General features: G+C 34.2%; 1 protein-coding gene across 2 annotated transcripts in view; it reads right to left on the reverse strand.

The window, feature by feature from the left end:
- Positions 1–5,877: 5,877 nt before the first annotated feature.
- LOC138695832 (cytochrome P450 9e2-like) overlaps positions 5,878–27,546 on the reverse strand; it is a 47,079-nt gene continuing 25,410 nt past the window's right edge. For both annotated transcript variants that reach the window (XM_069820100.1, XM_069820101.1), the window contains exons 4-8: positions 23,641–23,846; positions 21,502–21,682; positions 19,345–19,566; positions 11,074–11,328; positions 5,878–6,171 (exon numbers count right to left, since the gene is read on the reverse strand). In XM_069820100.1, the coding sequence (XP_069676201.1) occupies positions 6,002–6,171; positions 11,074–11,328; positions 19,345–19,566; positions 21,502–21,682; positions 23,641–23,846 (1,034 nt within the window). In that variant the 3' untranslated portion in view covers positions 5,878–6,001. The remainder of the gene's footprint in view (positions 6,172–11,073; positions 11,329–19,344; positions 19,567–21,501; positions 21,683–23,640; positions 23,847–27,546) is intronic.

Consider the following 27,546-nt stretch of genomic DNA (forward strand, 5'->3'; position numbering starts at 1 on the left):
TCAATGACTTTCCCAGAACACGCTATGAAATTTTTTATGTGAAACAATTTTTATCTACCAAAACGAAGCAAAAATATGCAAAATTGTGTTAAATTGTTTTGTTTGAAATATCTCAAAGAATAACCCCGTGGAATTAATGACATTACAGACGTGGACAAATTATTAGCAAAACTGACCATTTTTGTTACAATTTTACAAAATTTGACTTTTCAATTTTGACTACAGTTGACATTTTTACATATTTCTGAGTACTATAATCATAAAAATATTAACAGTAGTCTAAATTGGAAAGTCAATTTTGTAAAAAGGTGTCAAATATAGTACATTTTGCTAATAATTTTTCACGTCTGTACTTACTTACTTACTGGCTTTTAAGGAACCCGGAGGTTTATTGCCGCCCTCACATAAGCCCGCCATTCGTCCCTATCCTGAGCAAGATTAATCCATTCTCTATCATCATATCCCACCTCCCTCAAATCCATTTTAATATTATCTTCCCATCTACGGTTCAGCCTCCCTAAAGGTATTTTTCCTTCCGGTCTCCCAACTAACACTCTATATGCATTTCTGGATTCGCCCAATCGTGCTACATGCCCTGACCATCTCAAACGTCTGGATTTAATGTTCCTACTTATGTCAGGTGAAGAATACAATGCGTGCAATTCTATGTTGTGTAACTTTCTCCATTCTTCTGTAACTTCATCCCTCTTAGACCCAAATATTTTCCTTAGCACCTTATTCTCAAACACCCTTAATCTCTGTTCCTCTCTCAACCATACAGGACAACCGGTAATATAACTGTTTTATAAATTCTAACTTTCAGATTTTTCGACAACAGACTGGATGATAAAAGTTTCTCAACCGAATAATAACAGGCATTTTCCATATTTATTCAGTGTTTAATTTCCTCCCGAGTGTCATTTATATTTGTTACTGTTGCTCCAAGATATTTGAACTTCTCCACCTCTTCAAAAGATAAATTTCCAATTTTTATATTTCCATTTCGTACAATATTCTCGTCACGAGACATAATCATATACTTTATCTTTTCGGGATTTACTTCCAACCCTATCTCTTTACTTGCTTCAAGTAAAATTCCCGTGTTTTCCCTAATCGTTTGTGGATTTTCTCCTAACATACTCACGTCATCCGCATAGACAAGAAGCTGATGTAACCCGTTCAATTCCAAACCCTCTGTGTTATCCTGAACTTTCCTAATGGCATATTCTAGAGCGAAGTTAAAAAGTAAAGGTGATAGTGCATCTCCTTGCTTTAGCCCACATTGAATTGGAAACGCATCTGACAGAAGCTGACCTACACGAACTCTGCTGTACGTTTCACTGAGACACACGTCTGTACTTACGGTTATTAATTCTGTATATTGACTTAACGAACTTGATCAAACACTTCTTCCTTGTTTGTTAATGATAATTACTTAAAATACAAATCTTGTATGGATATAGACCAAAATCCTGCATTCAACTTAATTTTACATTCGCCACTATAAAGCTGCAATATAGGCTTCATTCATAGTGTTGGGCAGATATTTCGCTGCAAACCCAGCATTCTTCAGTCTTTCCTATTTTCTGCCTTCCTCTTAGTCTCCGCATATGATCCATATATCTTAATGTAGTCCATCATCTGATATCTTCTTCTGTCCCGAACTCTTCTCCCGTTCACCATTCCTTCCAGTGCATCCTTCAGTAGGCAGTTTCATCTCAGCCAATGACCCAACTAATTCCTTTTTTTTCTTCCTGATCAGTTTCACCATCATTCTTTCTTCACCTACTTTTCCAACACAGCTTCGTTTCTTATTCTGTCTGTCCATTTCACACGCTCCATCCTTCTCCATATCCGCATTTCAAATGCTTCTAGTCCTTTCTCTTCACTTCGTCGTAATGTCCATGTTTCAGCCCCATACCACTCAAAGCATTTCACTAGTCTCTTCCTTAGTTCTTTTTCCAGAGGCCCGCACAAAATGTCCCTTTTTCTATTCAAAGATTCCTTTGCCAAGCCAAGTTTCATAAATGAGAATAGCGTTGATATTGAGGTGAAAGAATTTTTACTAGGATAACGTCGCAAATTTCTAGCGCAATAATTAACAATAGATTCCTATTAGAAACAACAACAACCAAATTTCTTGGATTAAAAATCGATAATGTGTTAAATTGGAAAAATCATATTAAAGAAATTGCCCCCAAAATAAACTCAGCTTGTTTTGCTATTAGATCTATGTAAAAGATAGTAAAAACAATATACTTTGTATACTTCCACTCGGTAATGAGTTTTGGAATAATATTCTGGGGAAATTCCACAGATAGTAACAGTATATTTCTATTACAAAAAAGAGTAATTAGAATAATAGTAGGTGCCAAATCTAGGAAATCATGTAGGACTATTTAAAAAAAACTACAAATAATGCCCATGGCTTGTCAGTATATTTTTTCATTAATAATCTTCCTCGTATGTAATCGTGAAAACTTTGTAACTAATTCAACAGTTCATAGCATAAATACACGTCAAAAAATGACTTTCATACTCTATCGGCAAGTCTATCTTGCTATCAAAAAGGAGTGCGTTATATGGCAGTAAAATTTTTAATAGCCTCCCTATCGATATAAAACTAGAACTCAAAACATAAGATTATTTAGGACCAAATTAAAGAAGTACCTAATTTCTCACGCCTTCTATTCTGTAGGTGAATTCATGACATTCAATAACACTTCATGAAATTTTGATACCAAAACTTTGTGTTGTACTAGTAGACTATATTGTGAATCTCATCTCTATATATTTCATCTAGACTGTGACTATAGATTAAGACTTTATAATAGTATTAAGTTTTTTGACTTGTTCCATATTGTAACTGTAAGGAATGTATGAATACCATGGAATGTTAATAAATACAATACAATACAATTAATTCGTTAATAAAAGAAAAATCACAGATCATTCATTATATTCATTCAAATTAGGTACTAAATACATCTCCGAAAAATTTAAGGATCTATGGCAGTGATGTCAAAGCAAGCGCATTTTTCTGACCTTGACGTCGTGCGCGGGCATCAAGTGCTAGGTATGGAAGGAGGAATAAGCAGCCTGTTGGATTAAGAAAACAGTGGTGCACAAACTTCAAACCGAACGTGAAATTTTATGTCGTTATTTTTATATGGCTTCTTACTGTAAAACAAAAGTACTAACACCAATTTCTTAATATTACAGTTGTGTTTTAAATGTTAATAACATAATAAAGAGTTAAGGAGGAATATTCACATAAATTCCATGGATGAAACACATTATTCATAAAGAAAGTGATGTCCCAAATAAAGAGATTGAGAATGACATGATAAGTTAAAATTGATATTGATGGTATCTGTAGCCTTATAGAAGTAATCAATAAACTAATACAAACAATATTGTGACAGCGACGTGAGATTCGAACTCACGACCAGCGTCCCGCGAGAGAGAGCATATCGCGCGGGCTTCATGAAGCATGAGGGACGGCGCGACGAGGGGAAAGGCAAAGGCCCACGCGACGAGGGGAGAGTGCACGCGCAACTGCTGCATGCGGAGTAAGGGGGAATGGACCTTCTCGACCCTTCCAGAAAATGCGTCGAAGTGGAGATATCCAGATAATTCTCTACACACCTGTAGAAGGTTCTCGCAACTATGATTTTGCTATAAAAGAAGAAGCGCCAGCGAACTAGAGTAGAGTTTTCAGTTATTCAGTCAGTGAGAAAGTCAGAGCAAGCAAGCCAGCCGGAGTTCGACTCGAGTGTGCGTCCGCATCTGCGTCAGCATCCGAAGGCCTGAGTTCGAGTGCAGTGGACCGCAGTTGGAGGGACCTGAGTTCGAGTGCAGTGGACCGCGCCAGGAGGGACCCGAGTTCGAGTACAGTGAACTGTCTCTGAAGGTCTGTGGTTCGAGATACCGTGAACTCGAGTGACTGAGATAGAAGAACTGTGAACTGAGAACTGGTAGTTCTGATTTGTAAATAGTGCTTTGTAAATATTAGTTAAGATTAACAGTTCATTGTTGTGCGTAATAGTCCAAGTAAATTGTCATTGTCGTCGGTGGAGTGCTATAACGAATACGGTGTTGAGTGAAGATCCAATTGTTGACGAGAGCGTTTAAGGTGAATTGTAGAAAGGAATTATTGTTGTGACGAATAAATTACATTGTTGTTACTAATAAAACTTACATTATGGATGAAACACAATATTCATAAAGAAAGTGATGTCCCAAATAAAGAGATTGAGAATGACATGATAAGTTAAAATTGATATTGATGGTATCTGTAGCCTTATAGAAGTAATCAATAAACTAATACAAACAATATTATAGTAGAATCAAAGTTACCTAGGTGCTGTATACTATGTTTTAAGTGTAACCAATGTTCCATAACAAAACTCTTATCGCATTGTGCTTTTAAGGTGAAATTTGTGAGCAACTTCCTGTCATCAGAATATTAAATTATTTTCTCGAAACCTGCTGAAGCTATAGAGCTGACATTTTTACAACACATGGGCACATGCTTTATTAATTAATTTCCTTACAAATATTTTCCATGTGAATATTTTCGAAATTTTCAATACACTATCATCAGTAATACGTAGGCTATTTACGGTATATTAGATTTTTGCGAGATCGTGCGTATTTGCTTGTTTTCCGCACAGAACCAATACGCGGTAAGTGTGAAATACCACATTCAGTATTCCCAACGTAACACTCATAACAATTTCCCTCTTCTTACCGCTTAAGCGCGACATTCATTTTACTGCTTTAGGCTTTTAACATATTATTTTTAGAGACGTTTAACATAGTAATAATTATAAATTGGAAACTTACCACTGCAATTTCACCTAAATTGCAATGTTAATTATTGTTTTTAAATATTTGCAAAAATTAAGTAAAGTCTACTACTCCACGAAACGTATTGCATTCCTGATACAAGTAACATTAAGGAAGCCGTGAAAGAATCAACAAGATTCCAGATGTCGATGTTATTACTGCAATATTTTATATAAATAATATTGTTAAAATATTAAAATGAAAAATAAATCATTACATAACCTTACCGTTTGTTTTAAGTTCTCATTTATAGACTGGGGAAAAAAAAAGACAGATGTATATCACGGCCTGCTGGAGTATAGTAAACACGGAAAACATTTTATAGCAACAATGTTGAAGAAAGATATTTTGGTGTTCCGAAGTTGCCGTCATTAAACAGAAACCAAGATGGAGATTTCATTGCAACTAATTAGAAATTCGTCTTTCAGGTATGTAATAAACGATCTTCGCACAAAATAATGTACGATACACGAGCGGTATGTTTGTTTTCATGTTCTCGGAAATTAAAAAAGCTCAACTACGTTTCGCTTTTTCAATCTTTTCCTCGAACATGAAAACGTCAACATACCGCTCTTGTAACGCATATTACTATTACGAAAACATTGTTTCAGTATCTGTAAGGCTACTAAATAAATAGGCCTATATCTGAAAATTTCACTTTTCTATAAAAGAGAAGTTGAGAAAATATTCCTTTTGAATAAAAAAAAAAAACAAACTTGTGAAAAATGAGCATTAAAATTAAAACTTACATTTTTATAATGCACTTATATTTCTCAGACAAATCTAAAAATTAACAGTAATACAGTTTTAATAAGTTCTCTTCCCTTTAATCATTGAATCAGTGCTGGCCATCCCTGAATATAGCTCGACCAAGCGGCATATACTACCTCTTTCGTCTGTCTCTTTCCTTTCCGTTGTAAAGCGCTCAGGCTCTCCTGAGCTCTAAAGCGCGCACTTGCGCCTATGGGCATCAATTGACATGACTGATCTATGGAGAGAGGATATTTTGAAATTAGAACACTCAACTGTAGACAAAAATATAAATGTACATTTATTGTGTCACGTTATACAGTTCGTTTCATCCACAAATTAACTGAATCTTCAAGTAATCAATACTGCTGTATGTAACAGAAGCTTTCAACTTTCCACACTATATTTCTCTCTGCTCGAGTCCCAGCCAGAATCCACCGTCCACGGTCATGTTGAAGCCCCTCTTCGAGATCTGTATTGGAATTGGAGTCTTGGATACGACTTTGAGGTTAAATCGCATCAACACTTGGACCAGTGCTATCTTAGATTCCATTAGAGCAAAACGATTCCCTGAAATTGAATAATAAAATGTCACATACTATAGCGTACATATTTTACTCAATGTTCTACATTATACACATTATATTTTGTTCCCAGACCAGTCTCATGGGTTAGTGGTTCGAGTTTCTGAAACCCGGGTTCGATTCCCGGTTAGAAAACACGAATTTTATCTTAAAGGAGAATGTTCCTATGTTTGTCCATGGTCTGGAAATTAGGTTAGTCTTAAATTTAAGACCTCTCCTGGCACTTTATAATCATCCTATCATAATATCATCATGGCAGTGTGGCTTCACTTTTTAGGCGCCCAAACCTCAGAAGTGGGTTACAAATAAGGCATTGCCAGGAGAGACCAGAAATGTAAAAGAAGAAGAAGAAAAAGAAGAAGAAGACAACCTGGTGTCATTGGGTCGGGGGGGGGGAAATATTTTGTTCCCCTATTTTGTGTATTTTTTGGTTTTCCATATAAACTTCTAAGTAAAGTGGTAGAGAATAATGACCTCATAAATAAACTTACAAGAACTTCATCATGTATAAGCCATAAAATCACAATTTAAGAGTCCACTGCAAAAATTATGGATGTCACTTTCTCGTCGAAAATGAACCAAGACTGTCAATGCATAGCTTAAGACATATGGGCTGTACATAGAGAGTTATATAGCATTAACACTGACAGTCATTGTCCAGTAATGATCGGAAAATCATAAGTTAAGATTTGAGCGGTAAGCATTTCAAACTTTCAATTGCTTCTCCTGCAAAATGTATTCCAAATGACATCCATCATTCTTGCAGTGGACTCTTCAATTATAATATTAATAAATCTAATAATTGAAGCGTCGGCTGGAACAACGTTATAAGTTACATTTGGTAAAATTTACAGGAGCTGCAAAAATGTGTACACGTACAACGTTGTTCTTATGGGGTAGCAAACTTTTGAGTGGACGAATTTCACGTACTGCACTGATGGACAGTTGCAAGATCTAATAATTGAAGCGTCGGCTGGAACAACGTTTTAAGTTACATTTGGTAAAATTTACAGGAGCTGCAAAAATGTGTACACGTACAACGTTGTTCTTATGGGGTAGCAAACTTTTGAGTGGACAAATTTCACGTACTGCATTGATGGCCAGTTGCAACATCTAATAATTGAAGCGTCGGCTGGAACAACGTTATAAGTTACATTTGGTAAAATTTACAAAAGCTGCAAAAATGTGTACACGTACAACGTTGTTCTTATGGGGTAGCAAACTTTTGAGTGGACAAATTTCACGTACTGCATTGATGGACAGTTGCAAGATCTAATAATTGAAGCGTCGGCTGGAACAACGTTATAAGTTACATTTGGTAAAATTTACAAAAGCTGCAAAAATGTGTACACGTACAACGTTGTTCTTATGGGGTAGCAAACTTTTGAGTGGACAAATTTCACGTACTGCATTGATGGACAGTTGCAAGATCTAATAATTGAAGCGTCGGCTGGAACAACGTTATAAGTTACATTTGGTAAAATTTACAGGAGCTGCAAAAATGTGTACACGTACAACGTTGTTCTTATGGGGTAGCAAACTTTTGAGTGGACAAATTTCACGTACTGCATTGATGGACAGTTGCAAGATCTAATAATTGAAGCGTCGGCTGGAACAACGTTATAAGTTACATTTGGTAAAATTTACAGGAGCTGCAAAAATGTGTACACGTACAACGTTGTCCTTATGGGGTAGCAAACTTTTAAGTGGACAAATTTCACGTACTGCATTGATGGACAGTTGCAAGATCTAATAATTGAAGCGTCGGCTGGAACAACGTTATAAGTTACATTTGGTAAAATTTACAGGAGCTGCAAAAATGTGTACACGTACAACGTTGTTCTTAAGGGGGAGCAAACTTTTGAGTGGACAAATTTCACGTACTGCATTGATGGACAGTTGCAAGATCTAATAATTGGAGCGTCGGCTGGAACAAAGTTATAAGTTACATTTGGTAAAATTTACAGGAGCTGCAGAAATGTGTACACGTACAACGTTGTTCTTATGGTGGAGCAAACTTTTGAGTGGACAAATTTCACGTACTGCATTGATGGACAGTTGCAAGATCTAATAACTGAAGCGTCAGCTGGAACAACGTTATAAGTTACATTTGGTAAAATTTACAAAAGCTGCAAAAATGTGTACACGTACAACGTTGTTCTTATGGGGTAGCAAACTTTTGAGTGGACAAATTTCACGTACTGCATTGATGGCCAGTTGCAAGATCTAATAATTGAAGCGTCGGCTGGAACAACGTTATAAGTTACATTTGGTAAAATTTACAGGAGCTGCAAAAATGTGTACACGTACAACGTTGTTCTTATGGGTTAGCAAACTTTTGAGTGGACAAATTTCACGTACTGCATTGATGGACAGTTGCAAGATCTAATAACTGAAGCGTCGCCTGCAATAACGTTATAAGTTACATTTGGTAAAATTTACAGGAGCTGCAAAAATGTGTACACATACAACGTTGTTCATAAGGGGGAACAAACTTTTGAGTGAACAAATTTCACGTACTGCATTGATGGACAGTTGCAAGATCTAATAATTGAAGCGTCGGCTGGAACAACGTTATAAGTTACATTTGGTAAAATTTACAGGAGCTGCAAAAATGTGTACACGTACAACGTTGCTGTTATAGGGTAGCAAACTTTTGAGTGGACAAATTTCACGTACTGCATTGATGGACAGTTGCAAGATCTAATAATTGAAGCGTCGGCTGGAACAACGTTATAAGTTACATTTGGTAAAATTTACAGGAGCTGCAAAAATGTGTACACGTACAACGTTGTTCTTATGGGTTAGCAAACTTTTGAGTGGACAAATTTCACGAACTGCATTGATGGACAGTTGCAAGATCTAATAATTGAAGCGTCGGCTGGAACAACGTTTTAAGTTACATTTGGTAAAATTTACAGAAGCTGCAAAAATGTGTACACGTACAACGTTGTTCTTATGGGATAGCAAACTTTTCAGTGGACAAATTTCACGTACTGCATTGATGGACAGTTGCAAGATCTAATAATTGAAGCGTCGGCTGGAACAACGTTATAAGTTACATTTGGTAAAATTTACAGGAGCTGCAAAAATGTGTACACGTACAACGTTGTTCTTATGGGGTAGCAAACTTTTGAGTGGACAAATTTCACGTACTGCATTGATGGACAGTTGCAAGGCAAAGATTTTAGCAAGGTAACATGACATACAACATTATTACACGGAAACACGCCGAATGAAAATTTTGTAACTTACTACGTTGTTCCAGCCGACGCTTCAATTACTTTTCACGTTATTAATACCACTGTTACTTTATAAGTTGTTATATAAGAAATACAATTTTCCAAATTTATTTGTGATACAAAAAAAAGATATAGGATAACCCGACATGTATTTGAATTTCATATCTAGAGCCCGGATGTTTAGGCATTTATAGGAGTTAAAATAGGCAGGCAAAAAGAGGCAATAAAAACGTAAAAAAGGCACAATAATCTTTTAAAAAGGCATTATAAATATTAAAAAGGCATAATATATTTCAGCAATAAATTTAAATTATATCAGCATAACTCACATATTTACTTCGTACTTGACTTATAATAGTACATTATGCAACGAGCCTATAATGATAGTAATTAAGACGCGAGTATGTTTGTTTATGAAACGAGCGCAAGCGAGTTTCATAATTTTCATACGAGCGTCTTAATTACCATTATAAGCAAATTTCATACGACTTTTTATACTCGACCATATTTCTAACTTTAAATTATTCAAAAGTATTCAATTTATTTGTATCTGACTGAAGATCGGAAGTGACCTTATGCATAGCTCGTAAATTGTGAGATGTTCGCAGACGCGAAAGTATTGATTTTTTTCCGAGGAACAATAATATCATTGACCTTGATGTAATGTAGAGAATAACATGAACTAATTTTGATATAACCTGGAAATTGATTTAGAATTGAAAAACGAGATGACAAATTGAATTTATTTGAGTATTATTTACAATTAACGCTAATTATTATAGTAACAGAACATAACCTTCTGCGACAGTATTGGATTTCCAGCCTCCGTGACGTTTCCCTTGTTGTCTTTCGATTGCATATCCGAGAATAATCGAAAACCTGAACTTTAATGAATAGGTGTACTTTAATGACATCCATTAAAGGACTGCTACCAAGTGTATAATTACTACATTTCGGCATGGTCGAGCATAAAAAACTTTTTTTTAGTGATTTAAACTTTACATAACAAAACTCTTTCATCGGTTGAAAATACATGGGCACCAAATTCACTAACGTAAGCATGAAGTTTAGTTTTCAATGGTTTACTGAATTTAGGCATTCTAGCTAACCGATCTTATACCTTCCGTCACCCGACAATAACTGTTATGTATATTAAATACATATTTTTCTCAGAAGCAATATTTTTTACTTAATTTATGTTTTGCTTGCAAACTAACATACTTACATAATGTTATAACTGAAAATTAAACCAATTTTAATACTAGGTTTTAATTACATTTTTTGGTACTAGTTTGTTAAGAATATAAAATTATTTAATATTATGTACCTATTTCTAGATGATGATAATGATATTAATGATGATGGTAATAATAATAACAATAAAGACAATAATAATGATGATAATAATAATGATGATAATAATAATAATAATGATAGTAATAATAGTAATAATAATAATGTGACTCCACTCTTTCATAGACGTTTAAAAAATCAGTCTCTTTACTATAACGACGCAACTTACAATGGTTTATTCATTAATAAAGTTTATTAGAAGACCTTGGAGAAGAACCATGGTGACTTTAATGAAACTTACAGTATAAACTACACCTGGCTACTATCGAAATATTCAATAACAAATTACTTACCGATGCAACTCCTTGGACCCAAGCCAAATGGCAAATACGTGTATGGTTTGATATTATCTTTATTCTCGTCACTGAATCTCTCTGGATCGAACTTCTCAGGATTGGGAAAGTATTTCGGATCGTGATGGAGACCGTACACAGGTATCGATATAGCTTCACCTGGTTTTATAGTGCATGATGGTTCGGACTGTAAGGTGTATGTTTTAGTACATTTTCGGTCTGTGGCCACTGCTGGTGGATACATGCGTAGGGTTTCTGCAACAAGTGAACACAAAAATTAAACAGGATTATCACTGTAACTGGTACGAATGTTAGTTCCAGTTCTACGCTCAATATTTAATGACTAGAGACCGGAATCTTAGCTACTACTCTTTGAAGTTAAGTGAGTTCGGAGTTTGTGTAATGAGCCAAATAATTTGACGAGTAATGGCGCGTGGTGTTGTACGATGAAAAACAGATGATTCCCTCTCTCATCAAGGACAACAAACACAGACATAAAAGAATTATTTCAATCGTAGGGCTGTGTTATGTATTACAAGAGAATGAACGTAGTCTTTTGCTGTAAACTTTTAACTTACAGCCTTACTGTTTCACAGGCACTACTATTAATGAAATGTTTAAGCCTATTTTACAACAATCTTTGATGTACCATTTTAACTTAAAATGTTACTGTATCAGAGGCACTACTCTTAACAACATGTTTAAGGACAGAATTTAAGGCACTCATTTTAATCTTTCCGTTTTGACTAGCAATTTGGCGTAAATTGAGTAACAGACTCTCCTTTTAGTTCTCAGGTATCTTTCTAAACTTGCTTGGCAGTCAGCATTTATATTAACTGTTTTCTTTCCCTCGTGTTAATTTTACATGCTACATATTAAGCAAAAAAAAATGAAATAATTGAGAATAAATTTTTCATATCTCTTTATAACAGTTCGATAGCAATTTCCATTATCATTCATATTGTGACAGCGACGTGAGATTCGAACTCACGACCAGCGTCCCGCAAGAGAGCAGATCGCGCGGGCTCCACGAAGCACTGAGGGACGGCGCGCGGCGGAGAGAAGAGAGGGGAAAGGGCCTACGCGCGAGGGGAGGCTGCGCGCGCAGCTGCTACTTACGGAGTGAAGGGGGAACGGACCTTCCCGACTCTTCCAGAAGCCCGTCGACGTGGAAAAATCGCGAATTCGAAGTTTCTCGGTTACGTTGCTGTGGTTATAAATTACGGACGCGAAGGAGTGTGTGTGTCATTCATGATCAGTTCAGTCAGTAAGCCAGTGAACAGAGCAAGCCAGTCTTGTGTACCGGAGTTCGACTCGAGTGTGCGTCCGCAACTGTGTCAGCATCCGAAGGCCTGAGTTCGAGTGCAGTGGACCGGAGTTGGAGGGACCTGAGTTCGAGTACAGTGGACTGTCTCTGAAGGTCTGTGGTTCGAGATACTGTGGACTCGAGTAACTGAGCTAGAAGAACTGTGAACTGAGAACTGATAGTTCTGATTTGTAAATAGTGCTTTGTAAATATTAGTTAAGATTAACAGTTCATTGTTGTTCGTAATAGTCCAAATAAATTGTCATTGCCGTCAGTGGAGCGCTATAACGAATACTGTGTTGAGTGAAAATCCTATTGTTGACGAGAGCGTTTAAGGTGAATTGTAGAAAGGAATTATTATTGTTGAGTTGAAATAAATTTACAATATTTTAGTTCCGTATTGATTCTTTAGACTTTAGCATAAAATGATCTTAATTCCATCCTTAAAAACTATAACTCGGTCTTCCTTTCAAGAGATTTTTTCTCCTCCTATTCTTTTTTAATAAAGGTTTTGTCTAATGTTTTAAGATTTCAAATTTGTCCTTTACAACAGTTAACCTGACATATCAAGCAGGGCAATGCAGAATCTAGCGTGTTATCAAGTTAGCACCACTGAGACTGCAAAGTACATCACCATGGATGAATAGAATAGGATATATGAAACTGTGGTCAACACCATCTACCATCGACCAGCCGAAGTAACAAGACCAGCGCCCGGTGCCGTAGGTGGTGAACTTAACAATACGTGACAATGATAGTTACCTACCTAGACGCACAGCGAGCGCTGCTGTGCTGTACAAAATTGAAACCCTTCGCGCATCGACATCATTGCGGCAAGTGTGGCATTTAACAGGCGGTTGTGATAGTGACTGCGAGTATATCCAGTGTGCATTTGATGAATCTATCATAATGATGAAGTTTTGTAAGGCTTATAACTGCACAATCGCTTCAGGAAAGGCTACAGCATCACTTTTCTTGCGTACATAACGATATTTAAATGCATCTAATAGTTTAAGGTGCAATTAATGCAGGCAATAAACAGCACGTTTATGTAGATTGAATTATTCTATTAGCTTACACTAAAACTATTTCGGCAAACATATTGCTGCTATTTTTTTAATATGATACAAACATTATTATAAAATGTGTTATTTCTAGCTTTCCCCATAAAAAAAAAAGCAGCACTACTATTGCGATTGGTTATCTGCCATTAGAAGAGATAATTTTATTCGAACAAATTATCACAACATAAATTGTATTCTGAACATTTCACAGAAGATTGCTTCCGGAAATCTGGCTTGTAAAAGAAAATGTGACAGATTGTTGTCTAGTAAACTGTCCGAAGACAGGTCGTGATACCAAGACGGCTCCACTTATAAGGCAGCTAGGTCAGGAGATAATGGAGTAGGGTGGCCAGTTCATTTTCCCCTCCATTGCATACGTCGCCGACTAGCTACATATTACAGTAGTCATACTTCAGATGCATACAAACAATTGTTCTTCCTCTGACACATATCGTCAAGTGAGATGTACTGCCTGATAATAGATGTAGGCCTACATATCACCCAGAACCTCAATCAGAGGATGTGACAGAAATGCAACTATAATATCGAACTTATAATATCAAGGAAAAACAACCTGATCAACGAAAATTTGCATGACGTTGTAAACAGCAAATTTTTTCAGATCTGACGCTTGATTTAATAAAGAGAGCTAATAATAATAATAATAATAATAATAATAATAATAATAATAATAATAATAATAATTATTATTATTATTATTATTATTATTATTACTATTATTATTATTATTTAATATAATAGCCCTAAATTATTATTATTATTATTATTACAGTATTATTATTATATTATTATTACAGTATTATTATTATATTATTATTATTATTATTATTATTATTATTATTATTATTATTATTATTATTATTCAGTCTGTATTGTTTTTCGTGTTAAGTTAGTATAATTTGTTCATGTGTTTAGTTTGTAAGTGTATAGTGTAAGCTCTCTTGGACTGGCTCCCCAAGTGTAGTAGACCTTCAGCTCACCCTACACTCTTCTGTAGGAGGCCGTTGCCCTTATGGGATTTAAGGCTTTTCGTATTTCGTATTATTATTATTATTATTATTATTATTATTATTATTATTATTATTATTACAGTATTATTATTATTATTATTATTATTATTACAGTATTATTATATTATTATTATTCAGTCTGTATTGTTTTTCGTGTTAAGTTAGTATAATTTGTTTATGTGTTTAGTTTGTAAGTGTATAGTGTAAGCTCTCTTGGACTGGCTCCCCAAGTGTAGTAGACCTTCAGCTCACCCTACACTCTTCTGTAGGAGGCCGTTGCCCTTATGGGATTTAAGGCTTTTCGTATTTCGTATTATTATTATTATTATTATTATTATTATTATTATTATTATTATTATTACAGTATTATTATTATTATTATTATTATTACAGTATTATTATATTATTATTATTCAGTCTGTATTGTTTTTCGTGTTAAGTTAGTATAATTTGTTTATGTGTTTAGTTTGTAAGTGTATAGTGTAAGCTCTCTTGGACTGGCTCCCCAAGTGTAGTAGACCTTCAGCTCACCCTACACTCTTCTGTAGGAGGCCGTTGCCCTTATGGGATTTAAGGCTTTTCGTATTTCGTATTATTATTATTATTATTATTATTATTATTATTATTATTATTATTATTATTACAGTATTATTATTATTATTATTATTATTACAGTATTATTATATTATTATTATTCAGTCTGTATTGTTTTTCGTGTTAAGTTAGTATAATTTGTTTATGTGTTTAGTTTGTAAGTGTATAGTGTAAGCTCTCTTGGACTGGCTCCCCAAGTGTAGTAGACCTTCAGCTCACCCTACACTCTTCTGTAGGAGGCCGTTGCCCTTATGGGATTTAAGGCTTTTCGTATTTCGTATTATTATTATTATTATTATTATTATTATTATTATTATTATTATTATTATTACAGTATTATTATTATTATTATTATTATTACAGTATTATTATATTATTATTATTCAGTCTGTATTGTTTTTCGTGTTAAGTTAGTATAATTTGTTTATGTGTTTAGTTTGTAAGTGTATAGTGTAAGCTCTCTTGGACTGGCTCCCCAAGTGTAGTAGACCTTCAGCTCACCCTACACTCTTCTGTAGGAGGCCGTTGCCCTTATGGGATTTAAGGCTTTTCGTATTTCGTATTATTATTATTATTATTATTATTATTATTATTATTATTATTATTATTATTACAGTATTATTATTATTATTATTATTATTACAGTATTATTATATTATTATTATTCAGTCTGTATTGTTTTTCGTGTTAAGTTAGTATAATTTGTTTATGTGTTTAGTTTGTAAGTGTATAGTGTAAGCTCTCTTGGACTGGCTCCCCAAGTGTAGTAGACCTTCAGCTCACCCTACACTCTTCTGTAGGAGGCCGTTGCCCTTATGGGATTTAAGGCTTTTCGTATTTCGTATTATTATTATTATTATTATTATTATTATTATTATTATTATTATTACAGTATTATTATTATTATTATTATTATTATTACAGTATTATTATATTATTATTATTCAGTCTGTATTGTTTTTCGTGTTAAGTTAGTATAATTTGTTTATGTGTTTAGTTTGTAAGTGTATAGTGTAAGCTCTCTTGGACTGGCTCCCCAAGTGTAGTAGACCTTCAGCTCACCCTACACTCTTCTGTAGGAGGCCGTTGCCCTTATGGGATTTAAGGCTTTTCGTATTTCGTATTATTATTATTATTATTATTATTATTATTATTATTATTATTATTATTACAGTATTATTATTATTATTATTATTATTATTATTACAGTATTATTATATTATTATTATTCAGTCTGTATTGTTTTTCGTGTTAAGTTAGTATAATTTGTTTATGTGTTTAGTTTGTAAGTGTATAGTGTAAGCTCTCTTGGACTGGCTCCCCAAGTGTAGTAGACCTTCAGCTCACCCTACACTCTTCTGTAGGAGGCCGTTGCCCTTATGGGATTTAAGGCTTTTCGTATTTCGTATTATTATTATTATTATTATTATTATTATTATTATTACAGTATTATTATTATTACAGTATTATTATTATTATTATTATTACAGTATTATTATATTATTATTATTCAGTCTGTATTGTTTTTCGTGTTAAATTAGTATAATTTGTTTATGTGTTTAGTTTGTAAGTGTATAGTGTAAGCTCTCTTGGACTGGCTCCCCAAGTGTAGTAGACCTTCAGCTCACCCTACACTCTCCTGTAGGAGGCCGTTGCCCTTATGGGATTTAAGGCTTTTCGTATTTCGTATTATTATTATTATTATTATTACAGTATTATTATTATTACAGTATTATTATTATTATTATTATTACAGTATTATTATATTATTATTATTCAGTCTGTATTGTTTTTCGTGTTAAATTAGTATAATTTGTTTATGTGTTTAGTTTGTAAGTGTATAGTGTAAGCTCTCTTGGACTGGCTCCCCAAGTGTAGTAGACCTTCAGCTCACCCTACACTCTCCTGTAGGAGGCCGTTGCCCTTATGGGATTTAAGGCTTTTCGTATTTCGTATTATTATTATTATTATTATTATTATTATTATTACAGTATTATTATTATTACAGTATTATTATTATTATTATTATTACAGTATTATTATATTATTATTATTCAGTCTGTATTGTTTTTCGTGTTAAATTAGTATAATTTGTTTATGTGTTTAGTTTGTAAGTGTATAGTGTAAGCTCTCTTGGACTGGCTCCCCAAGTGTAGTAGACCTTCAGCTCACCCTACACTCTCCTGTAGGAGGCCGTTGCCCTTATGGGATTTAAGGCTTTTCGTATTTCGTATTATTATTATTATTATTACTATTATTATTGTATTATTATAATATTATTATTATTATTATTATTATTATTATTATTATTATTATTATTATTATTGAGATTCCAATTTAATGCATTTTGAAGTAAGATTTAGTGGATTCATTAATAGCACTCAACATAATAAAGTCTCTTTACTTTATTTAGGATAAATAGTAGGTCTACATTTCCTTCATTCATGGCCGTTTTTATTGTCACTTTGTTCGTCACAATAACACTTGTATAGTATTTAATATATGAATATCAAGAGGATTGTTAGTTTTGAAAAAAAAATAATATAATTATAGAGCATATACTGTAGGTACATTATTTCTTCAAGTACAGTAGGCAGGCCTTCGGAAGAAACTTTATTGGCGGAATGTAATCCAGTTATATTGGTTTTATAAACCGTATTGTGTACTTATTATTTTATTATAGTAAGGATAAATAATAATTTCACAGTTAATCATATTTTGATGTATTATTAAGGGTCAGTATACTTATATTTGTGATATTTGTAGCTAGAAACTTGATAGCCTGCTAGCTTGACCTGTCACAGTAATGGCGTCGTGCGCAACGTTCTATTTGACCTGTCCCGTATGGTCTGCGCAGCCACTGGTGTAGGGCCTTGATACGTGATAGGTAGATCCTTCAGGGTTCTCCACTTATCCGTTAGGGCTACAGAGTTAGATGAGAAGACAAAGATAGCAGCCAGAAACTTGCAATAAAAATTGATGCAAATGTTCTGCGCCTGGACGTAAGTGGTACGTATGTTTATATATGCAGTGTATGTTAAACTGTGACATTTATGGACCTTGTTCAAATATGGTGTGGAATATATTCATCTTGCTGTTGATTCCAATATGAATTTTCAGTGGAAGATGAGAAAAATAAAAATTTAAATAGTTTATTTTAAGTTTGGTGGTTTCAGAAGGGAGGGGTGTTTTATGCACTTAATTATAGTTTCCGCCACTTGGCGCGCTGCTACATGCGTGAAGTAATTAGTTATTCCTTCCACCACTTGGTGTGCTACTATCGACGGTGTTTAGGTAAAAGGGCTTAACCCTCATTCTTAAATGTGACTTATTTTGCTGTAATTAGTTGTAATACGTGAATTAGCTAAAATTTAATTACAAAATATATGTTTTTTCACAATTATGTTTACATTTATTACATAAAGTAAGTAATAATAATGTTTAAAATTAAATTACTGTATAGCTGTTTCTGAAAAATTATTTCGTTGGATAAGCCCTTTTATCTGAACAGCATCGAGGAATAAAATTCAAATACCTTGGAGCAACAGTAACAAATATAAATGACATTCGAGAGGAAATGCCTGTTATTATTCGGTTGAGAAGCTTTTATCATCCATTCTGCTCTCAAAAAACCTGAAAGTTAGAATATTAGTTATCGCGAGCAAAAACAGGTGGCAGAAAGATCAATTTAGTCGGTTAAGGTGCTTGCGCTCGGGTGCCCCACTTGGGCTGATTACCTCGTTGGGTTTTCCCCAACCGTAAGATGAATGCCAGGTAATCTATGGCGAATCCTCGACCTCATCTCGCTATCATCAATCTCATCGACGCTAAATAATCTCATATTTGATACAGCGTCGTTAAATAACCAAGTAAAAAAGACCATTTTCTACATTAGCGCTTCTAGCGGTTGAAACTGGACATTCAATAACTTTCGCATCTATTGTATTCATCCATGACGTCACATTGAAAAATAACAAACATCTGTGTTCTAGACGTAACTAAAACTACGACAGCAATTCGGAAGGAGAATTATTATCATATGCCTCAGCCATTGCGTCAACTTCAGCCGGGTAAAGGGGATTAACTTTAATTGTTTAGAAATGAAACTTCATTAAATATAAATATATCTAAATACTTCATAACAGAAAAATAAATTCTGATAATTAAGCTTTAATAGGGAATAGAAACAAAATAACGACAATTTCTTTCTGGATGAAGCAAGATACGTATAATATTAAAATCTACAGTTGCTTTCCAACTTCATTCTTGCACATACCTGATACCACCATGTCCAGGTACTTCATGCTGTGTACAGCCTCATACGTCAGCTTCCCTCCGTCCTTCTCCAGAGTCTCGTCTATCTCTTTCTGGAGTCGACTTTGTACGTCTGGATGTGTAGCCAGCAGATGTGATGCAAAGCAAAGCAGCGTGGAGGCTGTGTCGAAGCCAGCGAAGAAGAAAATTACAGCCTGGGCAGTTAGATCATCGGCATCCCATTCTGTAATCGAAAAAGAAAACAGATTTATAACGTTTTTCATTTTGGGAGATAATGATGAACTACTTTGTATTTCAGAAGTTTAAGTAAACACTCACGAGAATCAAATATGTTCACGAATGCTATAATTGAAATGAACAGATAATTATTTTGTACACGAACTATTCAAATACACTTCCCATGTTATCGTGTAACCATTTCCTCGTAATTGTTTAGCAATGCATCTACCTTACTCGTCCTCACAGCCATCAGATTCCAATACTGAGACTAATATTACCGAAATTGCATTAAGTTTGGTGTTCTGCATTTGTTTTTTACTCAACTATTTTATGTATTTGCTTAGATTAGTAAGGTCATTTGCTTATTGCTGCTGAGCATTTTTCCCGAGGCTAATGTTAAATACGTCCATTTTGTATTTCATAACTCCTTGAGGGCCAATTGATTTAGTTGTGCTTACGGTCCTTCACTTGAGTATAGGCCTATATCTCATTAGTTAATCTATAATTGCTGCTTGGAAATTGATGCCTTTTCATTGATTTCATTGAGCTGTAGAACATGTACGCAACAATCATCAAAATAATATTAATTGCTCCGTTTTTTATGCCTTTTCATTGATTCCATTGAGCTGTAGAACACGTACGCAACTATCAATAAAAATAATACTGATTACTCCGTTTTGATGCCTTTCCATTGATTCCATTGAGCTGTAGAACACGTACGCAACAATCAATAAAAATAATACTAATCACTCCGTTTTGATGCCTTTCCATTGATTCCATTGAGCCGTAGAACACGTACGCAACTATCAATAAAAATAATACTGATTACTCCGTTTTGATGCCTTTCCATTGATTTCATTGAGCTGTAGAACACGTACGCAACTATCAATAAAAATAATACTGATTACTCCGTTTTGATGCCTTTCCATTGATTTCATTGAGCTGTAGAACACGTACGCAACTATCAATAAAAATAATAGTAATCACTCCGTTTTGATGCCTTTCCATTGATTTCATTGAGCTGTAGAACACGTACGCAACAATCAATAAAAATAATAGTAATCACTCCGTTTTGATGCCTGTCCATTGATTTCATTGAGCTGTAGAACACGTACGCAACTATCAATAAAAATAATACTGATTACTCCGTTTTGATGCCTTTCCATTGATTTCATTGAGCTGTAGAACACGTACGCAACTATCAATAAAAATAATACTGATTACTCCGTTTTGATGCCTTTCCATTGATTTCATTGAGCTGTAGAACACGTACGCAACTATCAATAAAAATAATACTGATTACTCCGTTTTGATGCCTTTCCATTGATTTCATTGAGCTGTAGAACACGTACGCAACTATCAATAAAAATAATACTGATTACTCCGTTTTGATGCCTTTCCATTGATTTCATTGAGCTGTAGAACACGTACGCAACTATCAATAAAAATAATAGTAATCACTCCGTTTTGATGCCTTTCCATTGATTTCATTGAGCTGTAGAACACGTACGCAACAATCAATAAAAATAATACTAATCACTCCGTTTTGATGCCTGTCCATTGATTTCATTGAGCTGTAGAACACGTACGCAACAATCAATAAAAATAATACTGATTACTCCGTTTTGATGCCTTTCCATTGATTTCATTGAGCTGTAGAACACGTACGCAACTATCAATAAAAATAATACTGATTACTCCGTTTTGATGCCTTTCCATTGATTTCATTGAGCTGTAGAACACGTACGCAACTATCAATAAAAATAATACTGATTACTCCGTTTTGATGCCATTCCATTGATTTCATTGAGCTGCAGAACACGTACGCAACAATCAATAAAAATAATACTAATCACTCCGTTTTGATGCCATTCCATTGATTTCATTGAGCTGCAGAACACGTACGTCACAATCAATAAAAAAAATACTGATTACTCACTCGGTTTCGATGCATTTCCATTGATTCCATTGAGCTGTAGAGTCTCTTTCTTCGCCTGCATGAGCAGGTGGATCATATCTGGCCGATATATATCCTTAGCTTCCCTTGTTGCCATTGTGTCTTGAACCAGTGATCGAAAGAAATTCAACACATATTTTGGCATGAGTTTGAGATGCAGCAGCTAAAAGAGAAGAACTCAAATTAAACAAATAAATAAATAAATAAATAAATAAATAAATAAATAAATAAATAAATAAACGAACGAACGAAGAAAGGCAGGAAGGAAATGAGGGAGTAAGGCGGGAACACTGCAACGGTGATAGAAAACTTAACATATTCTCGTTTAATTTTTGGTCTTACGATTGAATGACGAGAACTGTTTCCACAGAATTGCATTGGAGTAATATTTCAAACATGTTTTATTTAGAAAAACAAAACTAGACAAAGGACAGACGTATAAGTGTGGAGTTAAGTGAAAAAGAAAGAGATTGTGTTTTTACGTTAAAATATAATAAATAAATCACCTACTTTGTAAATTGAAGATTTCTGAGTGGTAAAGTAAGTTTTGCAAAAGAGGAGCAATGCGTAAGAACCATTTAATAGCGTTAGGACTGAGTTTATATTAGGTAGTTCCTTGTATTTGACTAAGAAACAAATATAGGTCTACAGTACTTGTAACTGACCTCACATTAATAATTTTAGAGCATTTATTATTGTGAGCAATCGAAGTAAACACCATTACTACGTCATCTATATACATAATTTGAATTGGTAATGAAAATTACGGAAAAACGGCTGAACGGAATTTAATGAATGGCCCGTCATTTTGAAGCTTGGCATCCAAGGATTTTCAGAAAAATAGTAACTTTCAGTGAAGCGCTAGCTTTCCTACATAATTTTCCTATTTTCGAAAATCCAACTTTCTTCAGTTTTGAGAACTAATTTTATTGAATTTCAGAATAAAACAAAACACACACTACAATAAACAATAGACTATTACACGAAGGCCACGACCTGCAGGATTGCCGACATATTTAGAGCTCAAATTCAATTTGTTATTGAAAACTTGCAGACTGACTAAAAGTAATTTACAGGTCTGATTCTGCAGTGTATAATTTTGTGAGTACAGCTGTGTATTGGATATTCAAAAATATAAAACTTGAGGTGGTTTGATGACATTATTACCACTAGAAATTAAATATTATTGTAGTTAATGTCATGATGCATATGTTTTTCATTAATTATACATAATATTAATGCTATACTGATGATATGAAAGTAAAACGCTTTAGGTTATGTAAGTAGATGTAAAGAATATCTTAATTTAGATCTTCATTTCTATAATTTACTGAGTGGCGGCTATAAATAACTACAAAACGTACGTAAGATAATATTGTTACTGAAAATCAAACATTTTTATACTTATTAATCAAGTGGGGTTGGGTCTTTTTCATATACTTAATGGCGGTGTAATTGTCTTCAGTATTAGCTCGAGAGAGCGCAAAAAATATAGTTCCTAAGGAAATACCAAAAGGTATTACTTACTGATAAAATAAGAGGCCTAGAAAATTTTGTAATCTTCCGATCATTTCAGCAAGATCTCTTAGCAGGATAAAATGATTTTACGCTCTACATTTCAAGCTCTACATGCAGCCGCTATACCAAGATGCTATTGTTCGAAAGCTTAGGAAACCTGACATTTTTTAACTTTCGCCTACAATCCACAATGACCTGAAATAGCTATTGCTATCGTCCTGACATTGTTACTTGCGTTTTCGTGTTGAAACTCAAAAACTGAAGGTGGATAGGTTCAAGAAAATGTATTTGGCATAAAAGAACCATTCAGAGGGAGTATGTTTCATTATTATGGAAGCAAGTAACTTTCAAAATGACAAGTATTCTTCATTGAAAATAAATCTGAAACATTTTATTTGAACGTCTAATGAACTTAGTTTGCAGCAGCATTTGCTGCACAAGCCACTAGTTAAAGTATAAAATTGTAGTTTTTCTGCTTGTAACATCTCCACCTTAAACTAATCTACCGTCCTGCTTTTCACATGAAACAATGCAAACGAAAACTATGTTTATACATTAGATTTTTCATTATAATGATATACTGTATAATTACAATTAGAATACCTTCATAAGCTTTGGGTTCAATAAATAGCCGAAAAATATCAGTCCTCGAACACCTGAAAAATTAGTTGCTTCTCTGCCCATCTCATAAAATTCATTTTTGGGGTTATTGAGCGAATCACAGCCAATTCCAAAGGCTGACGTTGCAATCACATCATTTGTGTATCTTGTGAACAAATCTTTCAATTCAACCACCAGCATGTCGCCTTCTGTAAAGCAAAGCGAAATATATATTACGAAAAAGAAAAACACTCAAGTTCAAATTACGCTTAGAAATTTGCCTTTTGTAAGGTTTGAAGACACATCTTAATTGCTGTTACCAGATTATAGTCATCGCATAATTATAATTTCGGTACATTTTCTCTTTAAAATGTAGGGTAAAGGTGCCTAATTCCGTGATACTCCTAATCCCGTGATAAAATTTCAATTGACTGCCATGGAGTTGTGGTCTCCGACTTTTAACTTTTTGAAACACCTAATAGATGCCAGGAGATGTCTTCTTTTCAATTCTAGTGACTACCCGCCTTTTGAATAGAAGTAGTCGACTGCAGAAGCTTTTGTTCAGTGAAAGGTGGTTGACCAGTAAGTTTTTCTTTCTCTTGTGACCGCTCCTGAAGAAACATTTTATATTTGAAGTAAGAATTAATATAGCATTATAAAAATGATATATTACTGTAGATTATAATCAGATGAATCAATGTGTATGATTATTTAAACATTATGAGACAATAACAATGTTACAGGAGCTTTCCCAATTTCGGATTTATTTTCATATTTCTCCTTCTTGGCTCACTCGACCAGTGATGCCAACGCTAAATTGTGAAAATTAATGTCTATGAAAGAAAATAGTTCGTGGAAATAATAATAGAAATAAGTGACAGAAAACATCAATTATAATTATAATAAAATAATAGGGTATATATTTAACTTAATTACTGCTGTTGTTAGGAATATAAATAATGAGAAATAATTGTGTTATAATTCAATTTATTCAAATTTAATTTTGTATTGAATTTAACTTCCAGTTTATTTTGTTTAAAATATATTAATATGTAATATGTATTCCTATACTCACACAAGTATTTTATATGAAATTTGTCACTTAGGCCCTTTTTCCATGTTGTAATTTTTTGTTTAATCCATATTAAAACAATATACCATGACTTTGTGTTTTTCCAAATACACGTTTGTTTTCTGAACAGTTAATGAGGATTATTTTAGTATCACGGAATTAGGATATCACTCACGGAATTAGGAAACCACTATCACGGAATTTGGATCCCTGTCACGGATTTAGGAGCCACTGTATAACAATGAAGAACAGGGGCGGCTTTCGAAGAGGGGCTGCGGAGCTGCAGCACCCCCAGACATTTGTGGCTCTTGTCTCGTTTTATGTTGTGAAATACATTTATTATACAGTCTCTATTTAGTGGCTCGATTTTTTTTTTTAATTTCGCTCTCAATGACATGCACGCAATCGTTAGTGAAGTCACTTCCTCCCCATGGTGCTGCCAGAGCGAAACCAGAGACAAGGACTATAGGGTGAAGCCACTTCCTCCCCTGGAGCTGCCAGTCTCGTCTCGGAAGGTTTGCGCGTTAGTTTTACCCCTCCTCCCTGCTGCCCCTTGCCATGAATCCAGAGTTTCCAGGCGCTGCAAAATTTGCAGATGTTTGTCAGTAGCGCGCAGTTTTAAATACATTTTCTTTAATGTTGTGAGTATAACAAGTGCAACAATGTTTAATTCTGTACAATATTTACAGTCTATTCAGTTCAGTACCTTAACAATTCAGGAGAAATGTGAAATTAAGTGCCCATCGGTTGAATCTCATAATGGAAAGAGCCGCTAAACAAAATACAAAGGCTCGCATATTTTTTGCTAATTTATCCAGTATCCCTGCTTTCTTCTCTCGATCTTCACACAGTCTGTATTACATTAATGTGTTTCAAAGACAATTCCATCAGCTGGGGCAACAAGATGGATTTAAAATAAGAACAGTAAATGTTGTACATGAGAAGAAGGAGCCATTGCTAGAATGTTTTCAAACCATAAAGGAATCTGAAACATCTAACATCACAATAAATAAGGCAAGCGCCCTGGTGCGTACTCTTGAATATCCTGAATTCAATTTCTGGCTCAGTTATTTTTTTCATTTATTTATGTATCATATATATATACATATATATATGTGTATGTGTATATATTAGATATTTCTAAGGTTCAAATCTGCATATAAAAAATTAAATTATGGTTTATTTAACGACACTCGCAACTGCAGAGGTTATATCAGTGTCGTCAGTGTGCCGGAATTTTGTCCGCAGGATTCTTTTAAATGCTAGTAAATCTACTAACATGAGCCTGTCTCATTTAAACTCATTTATAAGATAAGGCGCATGGAATTAATCTTTAAATAAAGTAAGTTTCATATATACATATATATGTGTATGTGTATATATTAAGGGAACTGTGCCTATTATCGCACATGCGCCTAATATCGCACCCCATGGTTTATGAGCTCAGAACAGGCATAAGACTCTGAATGGAATAGCAACTTATTCAATTCAATTAAAAGGAGTGTTAGCGCCCGCAGATGGATTGCTGCGAGCTTCAATACATACTACACGCCTTGAGTCAGGAATTGACAATGGGAAAATATTTGTAGTATGTCGCATTGGAGATGGTTATACAACCAGCGGCAAAGCGCAAAACTTTTATACACTGTTAGTTTGATTTGGTTAGTTGTGTAGTATTTTTATTCAGTTAAAGATATATTGTAAACGTTTTATTTTTACTGAGACAAACTATTTTGTATCGTGTATGTTATTTGCCCAATATCGCACACTTATTGTTTTCCTATTATCGCACAGTGCGATATTAGGACGATGTTACTGCAAACTAATATAATAGTATAATTAATCTGGCAATTCGAAAATTCTTAAAAAATTGTCATTGTAGATGAGTCCAAAATGTCGTAAGCTGTGGAAAGAGGAGATTATGAGGGCTGTAATCATATCAGTTAGGAACAAAGTCATGGGATTGCAACGTGCTTCCAATACTTCCCAACTATACGTTAAAAGATAAAGTCAATAACAAAGAGGAGTGTGTAGATAAACTAGTGAGCACGAAACTTGGTATAAAACCTGTACTTCCATTTGAACTGGAAGATTCTTTGGAGTTTTTGTTACACCTGCTGACATTTCACCAATTCCTAAAATAACTTACAACAAAAAAGTCCAACTGATAGAGGACGTAAAAGTGGTTCTGCTGCTCTACTAAAAAGTTCACAATATAAAAACGAATTGGCTGATGATTTTAAGAGGAAATTACTCACAAATAAGGAGACATATGAACGAAAAGGCGTTCAAAAGAAGCAGACTGATAAAGTACCTACTCAGAGGAAGAGACAGAAAAAACAAAGTCAGGTATCTTCAGATTCAGAAGACGAAGAGTTGGATGAGCCAGTATACATCTCCACTGATAATTGAGATAGCGAAAATGATGCAAAATGTCCTAATTGCAACGGGAAGTTTTCTTTTGACAAGAGGGGAGAAAAATGGATCGTATGCACTAAATGTGGAATTTGGTGCCATGAAGAGTGTTCTGGGGATAATGACTACAAAATTTTCATTGTGTTATTGTTTGGAAAGTTAGATTTAGTTCTCTAAATATCTGGATTATATTTAATTAACAAACATTGTATAGCTTGAAAATCAAGCTTTCAGGTATAACTCCCTGTAAATTTATTTGAATAATCTCGAGGGAAAAATTGTTTCGGGGCTGGCTATCGAACCCGGGACCTTTGGTACGTTAAACTAAAGATCCCGGGTTCGATACCCGGCCCCGGAACAACTTTTCCCTCGAAATTATTCATTCTATACCTTGATAGCTGAATATGTAGTTATTTACTCTC

Source organism: Periplaneta americana, chromosome 3 (assembly GCF_040183065.1).
Source record: "Periplaneta americana isolate PAMFEO1 chromosome 3, P.americana_PAMFEO1_priV1, whole genome shotgun sequence".
NCBI lineage: Eukaryota > Metazoa > Arthropoda > Insecta > Blattodea > Blattidae > Periplaneta > Periplaneta americana.